The following is an 8,659-nucleotide window of genomic DNA, read 5'->3' as shown; positions in this document are numbered from 1 at the left end:
CCCTGCACTCAGAATCTTCAGAATCCAATTCAACATCTGTAGGCCAATCAGGAGCAGCCTCATTCCCAGTTTTTTTAACCCCTGTCCATTCAGTTTGGTCATCCACCCATTCATCAAAACAAACATCATCTTCATCTTCATTGAAGTTTTTGGGAATCATATAATCTGAGTCCTCACTATCACTATCATAAGCATCATCATCTTCATCTTCAAAGTCTGCAGCATTTGTCATTCTTCTTCCACTTCTCAACATCATGGAATGCCTTTGAACCTCGGTCCTGACGCCATCAACCCTTCCTTTCACAACTTTGTCTTTATGGTGAACAGTCTTTGTCCTCCTCAAACTGCCGCATCTTTTTTTACCAAATGCACGCTTCACCCTATGTGACATCTCTTTATCCTTGCCTTTGCCTTTATCAGAACAACCTTGACTTGGCTTTTCTTGGCCCTTGTCAGAATTCTCATCATTATTCACAGTGGCAGTTTCTTTGCCTTGTTTAGAAGCTTCATCAATCAACCCATCTTCATTCAGCCCATCTTCATTCAGCCTTTCTTCATTCAACTCTTTGCCTTCTCCACCTGCTTCTTCATTTAACTCTTCTATTACAACACTTGTTTTTTTTCACCTTTTGCACCTTACCAACTCCCCCACCCACTGGAACAATGGCACCATAATTGTCATCAAGCTCTTGTAAAACTACCCCAGTATTGGTCCCAAAATTATCATCCAGATTTATAAATATATTTAAATCCACTTGACTGTAAAACTGCTCTTGACTGCATGCCAAGACATGTTCTAGGAATATATTTATCACCCTAGTGTCTAGCACAAATACTAGCATGTCTATGACATCTGTATCCTCACTCAGCTTAACTAGGTCACCATCAAAACTATCACCTGGAATACTGTACCAGTAGTTAATCAAACCTTCGTGCCCTAACTCCTTCACCATGGCATCTATCTCAGTCATTGACATTCTATCCTTATCACAATAATCAAACCAATCCACAGACTCATTCACATAATAGTTACCTTTTATTTCATCATTGTGGTACATTTGAATAGAAAATCCTGCCTAATCCCCTGCAGGTCGAAAGCCACACATGAATTTTACCAATTTTACCCAAAAATAATACATGTACTCTTGTTTACAAATAAACACATACAAATACACATACAAATACAAATAAAAATAAAAATACATATACATATATACAAATGCATATATACAAACAGACACATACAAACACACATATACAAATGTAGGTTTCTATGTCAGTCCACACATAAACTAAAGGTAAGATTCACAATGGTTGTAGGACCACATACAAAAGCCAAAGTTTACTTCCGCATACCACCTACCATTCACACCATTCCATCCACCAATTAAATAAACAAAGTGATACCGACACCTAACTCGAAACTCACAATCCATTATAAAAGCCAAACTTTCAGTCGACACCAAACTCGAAACTGACTCTATTTGAACAGTAAGCCATACGTACCGTAGAAAGGTTCTCCATATCCTTCCGGACGAAATCCCTAACTCATATTCTTCAGATCTTTCGGAAACCTCCGATTCAGTATGTTTTTTTGCAGTCTATTTCAAATTTCTGCACTCCAAAATATGAACAAACCATCAAACCCTCAAACCTTCTCCTCTATGTCTGTCTGTCTCAGTACACGAACACAACTCAGAAACTGAGTTTCTTCAATTTTTCCAATCCTGTTAATGGAAGCACGCCTTAGAACATGTGTGTATGTGTGTGTTTTTTTTTCTTTCCGAAATTGCCCATCGTCTCGTCTCTTTTTAATTACTGTTTGGTTATGAGGTGGGTCCCACGATTGCCACGTCAGCATTTAATGACTGACTTTGACGGTCAATGTAACGGCTGGTGTCAATTGGTAATATTTCGAAATGTTTGGCATGAAATTGATGAAAATGAAACATTGGGGCCCATTTTGATACTGACACTAAACCTCCAGGGACTAAAGTGTAGTTAATCCAAAAAAATTTGATGGTTGAACACAATTAATAAAGTGAGAACGGAAAAGTTTGATTTTGGTTGATTATTTACAAATGAATGACTATTTATAGAGTTTGTGATGAGTTTTAGGATTGGATATAATTTAGATAATTTTAAATTATTATTTTGACTATTGGATTTTAAATTATTATTATTTTTGACCCGTTAAAATCAGTCTGGAAAAGTCTGGACTGTTAGATCAATTCTGCCCGTTGGGTTTGCTGCCGGAAAAATCAGGCCGAAGTTCGCCTGGTTGAGGGCCTAAGTTATTTTATTTACCGCCCAAATACAGCTCTTGGGGCTAATTGGCACAATGTGTTGGAGTTGGCCTGGCCTAACACGCAGGTCCATGGACAAACTTTTGACTTACGTGTGTTCTGTTTTGGGCTTTTGGCTTTTAGGCGAAAAGGGCAATTTTTTCAATTCGGGCTTTTTGAGAACTTTGAAAGAAAATTCTAAATGCGCGTTGGATGGATCCTCCTCGGTCTCGCTACGCGTGCTGTTGTCAGCTGACCATGTGCGTCTTCGTCTTCCTCTGAATCCTGAGTTTGATGTCAGCTTCCCATTTTGAACTTGAACGGCTCAACCCCACAACCCCACCAAAACATAACTCTCTCACTTTCTCTCTCTCACTCTCAGTCCCCACTTCTCTTTGTTGACTTTTTCCTCCATTTTCACACACACAAAAACACCCACTTCACTTCAGCTGGTCCAAGTTCCATAGACTTTGACAAAGAAACAAAAAGAAAGCAAGCAGTGGTGGCATGTAGCACTCAGCAATGGGCTGCTTCCAGTCCAAAACAGCACACCTCCCTTCCCCAGACCAAGACCCTCCTGTCACAGATCCAGGTTTTTATCTTTTGCTTCTCTTACTCTTTTCATTTCCTTTTCTGGGTTTCAAAGTTTCAATATTTTCTTGTCATAAAATGATTTAAACAAGCAAAACAATTGATTAGTGTTTGAACAATAACTGTTTTGATGTGAAAGCTAATGGAGAGGAATTAGAAGATGAACAAGCAGTTCCTGCTTTCAAAGAGTTCAGTCTAGCAGAGCTAAGAGCAGCCACCAATGGGTTCAACTCAGAACTTATAGTCTCCGAGAGTGGTGAGAAGGCGCCCAATGTTGTTTACAGAGGCAAGCTTCGCAATAATCGATTGGTGGCCATTAAACGCTTTTCTAAGCAATCTTGGCCCGACCCACATCAATTTTTGGTATGTCATTGCCACTGAGGTTGTGTATTTTATGTGCTTGTGTTTTTGCGTAAGTGGGTGTAAACTAATGGGGTTTTTTTGGATTGTATGTAGGCGGAGGCTGCCGGGGTTGGCAAGGTTAGACACAAACGTTTGGTGAATTTGATCGGGTGTTGTGCTGAGGGAGATGAGAGGCTGTTGGTGGCAGAGTACATGCCTAATGATACTCTCTCAAAGCACCTCTTTCACTGTATAATTTTATCTTCTTTATGCATATTTCTGCTTATAAACTATTTATTTTAGATAAACAGTAGTGTTGCTACTTTTCTACAAGCCCCATAATTTTGGAACATATAATATGATTTAGTTTTGCTTGGGTCAATCGTTGAGTTGCAACTTTATTTGGAAGTGATCACCAATCATAAATGAACATGGTTAGCTGTATCCAAGGACTCTAACTAGTCACTTAGCTCTAGCAATAGTCCTTTTTCTGGTGTAAGTATTGTGTATCTTAAGTGTTTTATATGTAAGTTACATATGTTAAATGAGATGCCCATAGTATTTGGTGCTATTGCTAGGGTCTGTGCTATAGGTATTTCTGTTTATTAATTTCTTTCACATGTTCTTTATTGTAGGGGAGAAACAGCCATTGCCATGGGATATGCGTGTGAGAGTTGCATACTATATTGCACAAGCCCTTGATCATTGCAATACAGAAAACCGAAAACTGTATCATGACTTAAATGCATACAGAGTTCTCTTTGATGAGGTACACAATATTCAAACACAATGCTTTAGTGCTTCATTGACTTCAAAACCTAATTATTGGAATCAAGATAGGGCCTTACTGAAACTTTCTTTTTCTGAACTGGTTGAGTACCTGTGGCTGATTCTCTCGTTCACATTGACAGAGCATATTTTGTGGTGTTAATATTGAACTTACCCTAATTATTGTTGAACTTAATTTTTGATTGGATCATAGGATGGTGACCCGCGGTTGTCTAGCTTTGGTCTGATAAAAAATAGCCGAGATGGAAAAAGCTATAGCACTAACTTGGCTTATACTCCACCTGAATTTTTGCGGACAGGTATGCCATTTTTTCAGCATATAGCATTAGATTCTTATTTGTGACAAGATTTCAATATGATGATATTTGATCTTGTGTCATAATGGTTAGTGATATTCATGAGAGCATAAAATAAAATAACTAGTCAAATGATGTTAGGTTATACTTAGAAGTTAAAACCCAAAAGAAAATAGGGAAAAAAACAAAGCTATTACAGAGAGCGATAGTAAAGCTTAACATGATAGGTTCTAACTGGTGAAGTTAGATCAAGATGTGAAAGATATTCCCTGAAACTCACATTTTGTTATCATGTGCTTCCTATGGTTTGAGGATTACCATTTACCAATACGAAAGACCCAGAGGCTTTATTCTCTAGTTCCCCTAAGCAAGCTTCAATTTCCCTGCCTTCCAAAGAAAGTGAAGTCTCTTGCCTGATTTCAACATAGAGGAAATATTTTGACTTTCCATTCTTGATTTTGTTACACGATCAGTCTTGTTAAAAATAATAATGCCATTGATGATTAAAATGCAATTAAGTCTCTTTTTCTTCTTTTTTGGCCTTTTGTTTTGGATATAAAACTGAATTTCACTAATTGAAAGAGAAAGTAAAATGTGGTGGAGAAGATATCCACTGAGCCTGATGAACTAAAACCTGCTTACTCCACTGACAAGACCAACGACACCAACAGATAAGACTTCCAATACAACGTATCACAGCAATGAAACTGAAAAAAGAGAGCAGAATTCCAATCAGACCATATTGCCGAAAAAGAACTATCCCTAAACTCTCGAAAAGTGCACTGGTAGCAGAATGATAGGATAATTTATGGTATGTTTCAGATAATAGTTACAAAACAAATACCATTATCTTTTCTAAATAATAAAATGTATGGTTTTTGCAGGTAGGGTCATTCCAGAGAGTGTGATCTACAGTTATGGAACTGTTCTTCTTGACCTTTTGAGTGGAAAACATATCCCTCCTAGCCATGTATACATTCTTCACATATTTTATCTTTAATTTTCTTCACTATCTCAAGCTTCATGGAATGTTCACTCTTTAGGTCAATCATGTGATATTTAAATTTATTGTCAAATCATGCTGACGATCTGCTGTTAGAGAATCTAAAGAGAGTGAATGGAAAGGCAATAAGGCAAGAGTAAGAGGGGTAATATTTCCAGAGGCAGTGGTAGTAATCAACCCCCACTAAAATTCCTCCAAACACAAAGGAAAAGAGTGTTACATTATGAGCCTCCAGTGGCAGCGTCATCCCATAGGCCATATAGATCTTCGGTTGAAAAAAAATAAGAATTAAAGATGTGTTGTTGAGGGTAATACTAAAGAGACAATGGTTTTACTTATAAGTAATACGAGATTGTTTCCCTATATAGTCATCCTCCTATTGTTTCAAACATAATTTTTGCAGCTCCACAAGTAGGTACAAGCATTGTCTCTCGTTGTTGTCTAAATTGGATCACATTTTGACATTTAATTCTTATAGACTAATCATATGCCTACATTTATGTTAACTTGGGATGGTAGTACTTACACCATCTGCATATGGAATCAAGACTAAATACTTGAGCAGAAATAATGGAGTACATAGGTAGCTAATGGCTATAAACAAAAATGAAAAACCAATGGATGCTCCATAATGTGCGAGGGATGGACTTGACCAACAAAATTGACCATTGTTAATTTTATGGTTATACCAAGGGCTACACTGTCTTTTCAAATGAGTTGATGCTTTAAACAACTGTTTGAGCCTAGCCTCATTGTTGAGAAGCTATTGAGGGCCATATAGTTGGTCATGAATAAAGTAGCAACAAGTCCCATCAACACAGTAACCAACTGTGTTGTAGCTACCCTGCTAACTATTGTCTACTTGCGGCAAGTCTAAGCACTACATATAGCTTTCTTTGCAATTAATGATGTGTAAGACTGTTTGTTCTTCGATGTCATGGAATCATCGATTGTTATGGTGTTTCATTGTCTTTAACGATTGGAGCACACATGTCGTGTACAAATTCTTACTTTGCGGAATTATCTTTCTTGTTGTTTCCTAGGCACTGGACTTGATAAGGGGAAAAAATTTGTTATTATTAATGGATTCATCCTTAGAAGGACAATATGCCAATGAAGATGCAACTGAGTTGGTTGAACTGGCCTCAAAATGTCTTCAATATGAGGCTAAAGATCGACCAGAGATCACATTTCTTCTTTCAGCTGTAGCCCCCCTCCAAAAGCAGACAGAGGTATTTTGAAGAGCCTTTGTGCCTGATTGAAAGCTAGGATTTTGTGATAACTTGGTTTGTAATTACTTCTTATGTTTTATGCTTACTAAGATGTTCATTTGCTCACATTGGTATTTTAGGTTGCCTCACTTGTTCTAATGGGTTTAACTAAAACTCCAGTGGTGCTGCCAACCATGCTTTCTCCCCTTGGAAAGGCTTGTGTACGGATGGACCTTTCTGCAGTTCATGAGATTTTGCTAAAAACTGGTTATAGAGATGAAGAGGGTGCAGAAAATGAAGTGAGTTTCTTTTCTTCTCTATGTAGGTGAACCACACACACACACACACACACACATATATATAACTTAAATATGATAATCTTACCATATTAAGTAATTAAAGAAGGCAACCTTCTTCCATTAAGTAAAGTTTCTTGAGCAAATGCCGCTATTTTACCTAAAACTTGGTTGATGGTCGACATCAGTTTTGCTTAGCCTCTGTAACACATCTCTTTAAATATAGTTTTATGTCTTAAACTATGTTCTTAGTAGTTAGCTTTTCTATAGGACTATTTTTTTTAGTTTTAATTTATAAATGCTTGTGAGTTGTAATCTTACATAATGATCACTTTCACTGCAAATGTGTTCTAAAGCTGTCATTTCAAGAGTGGACACAACAAGTGCAAGATATGTTGAATACCAAGAAATTTGGGGATATTGCGTTTAGAGACAAGGATTTTAAAAATGCTGTGGAGTATTATTCAAAGGTATTTTCTTTAATTTCTATTGTTCGTTACATTTACTATTATTCTTTAAAGCAGAATTTGATTCCTATGATGTACTGCTCTAGTTAGCAATTTCTGATATTAAAATCTTGAAATGGGGATGCCATGTTCCTTAAAGCATCTTTTGACTGTAAGATTTTTATTTTCCATTAAAGTGGAATAGTCCTTTTACAAAATCTTTCTGGCTCTTAAAATCATACGAGCAGAAAATGACAAACAAATTATCCAGAAACTCCTACTTTCCATATGGGAGGTGCCACTGATGCGATTGTTGTCCGGTTACCATTTGATACACAGTCCAAAGGAATCTTTCTATTTGGGGGACATGATGAACCACAGACCACAGAAAAGATTTTCTGGGGAACGAACTACTTTATAAACACATTTAAGCAATTTTTGGTTTTTGGAATACAAACACATTTAAGACTTAATATAAGGAAAAGGTGACCTGAACCGTGAGCACTTGCAGACATGTCAATATATCTCAGCAAAAAAAAAAAAAATAAAAATCAGTCTATTTCTATCTTTATAATTGTATTTTAATATTTGATAATTGTTACTTGCTCAGTTGGTTTCCATGATGTCTGTTCCTTCGGGTACCGTATTTGTGAGGCGAGCCCTCGCCTACTTAATGAATGGACAGCCAGAATTAGCTTTGAGAGATGCCATGCAAGCTCAGGTGTGCTTGCCCGAGTGGCCAACTGCCTTCTACATGCAGGCTCTCGCCCTCTCCAAACTAGGAATGGAAACTGATGCTCAGGACATGCTAAACGACGGAGCTTCCTTTGAAGCGAAGAAGCAAAACAGCTGGCGCAATTAGATTGTGAAGCTGAGGAGATGGTGGTGCCAAGGTCTTCGAATTTTCAGCCACTTTTCACCCTGATGCTGTTGCTGCTTAGGGTCCATGATCAAATGTAAGCAGGTTAGATTGAGGGTTATTTTACGTTGACACCCTCATCTTCCAGTTGGAAAAGTAGTTCTACACAAATGTATAACCAAAATTTCAGATGAGAAATAAGTAACTAGATTTGTAATCACTCAAATTTACGAAGTTCAGTTTTCTAACTTGGATTTTTGTGTACCTGTACACCCAGAAACCCTCAAGAAACATGTCCATGAATCTCCCTTTCTGGGAGCTACTTGGTAAAATGTATATTTTTTTAATGTGCATAAAATTCAGTGAGCTACTCTTTTTAAATACCAAGGTATTAGTGAAAAATTTCACATTGAAATTTAGGACTTCCTGCTCGGCTGCCAGACGTCGAGACGTTCATTTTATGCAACAATTTCAATCTCACCCCCATATTCACTCTTACTATTAGACCTGACATTCGTGTCATTTTTTCAGTTTTTGTGTC

At 37.3% G+C, this 8,659-nt stretch overlaps 1 protein-coding gene across 1 annotated transcript; it reads left to right on the top strand.

Moving 5' to 3' along the window:
• The first annotated feature begins 2,516 nt into the window (after positions 1–2,516).
• LOC103331397 (serine/threonine-protein kinase BSK2-like) lies at positions 2,517–8,366 on the top strand. The gene is made up of 10 exons (XM_008234018.2): positions 2,517–2,877; positions 3,016–3,239; positions 3,333–3,468; positions 3,854–3,987; positions 4,201–4,306; positions 5,188–5,273; positions 6,350–6,538; positions 6,658–6,816; positions 7,170–7,283; positions 7,870–8,366. Exons 1-10 carry the CDS (start codon positions 2,808–2,810, stop codon positions 8,119–8,121), a joined length of 1,470 nt encoding a protein of 489 aa, XP_008232240.2. The 5' UTR covers positions 2,517–2,807; the 3' UTR covers positions 8,122–8,366.
• Positions 8,367–8,659: the final 293 nt, after the last annotated feature.

This window comes from Prunus mume, linkage group LG5, assembly GCF_029339155.1.
Source record: "Prunus mume cultivar Tortuosa linkage group LG5, ASM2933915v1, whole genome shotgun sequence".
NCBI classification, from domain to species: Eukaryota; Viridiplantae; Streptophyta; class Magnoliopsida; order Rosales; family Rosaceae; genus Prunus; species Prunus mume.
The sequence above is the reverse complement of the archived record's forward strand: the minus strand, read 5'-3'. Positions and strand labels throughout refer to the sequence as shown.

What these genes read in the sequence shown, in the direction of transcription:
- LOC103331397 (XM_008234018.2), top strand. Translation starts at nt 2,808, where the DNA reads ATGGGCTGCTTCCAGTCCAAAACAGCACACCTCCCTTCCCCAGACCAA. An exon ending in CTCAAAGCACCTCTTTCACT is followed by an intron (nt 3,469 to 3,853) that starts GTATAATTTTAT and finishes TCTTTATTGTAG; the next exon opens with GGGAGAAACAGCCATTGCCA. An exon ending in AAGAGGGTGCAGAAAATGAA is followed by an intron (nt 6,817 to 7,169) that starts GTGAGTTTCTTT and finishes TGTGTTCTAAAG; the next exon opens with CTGTCATTTCAAGAGTGGAC.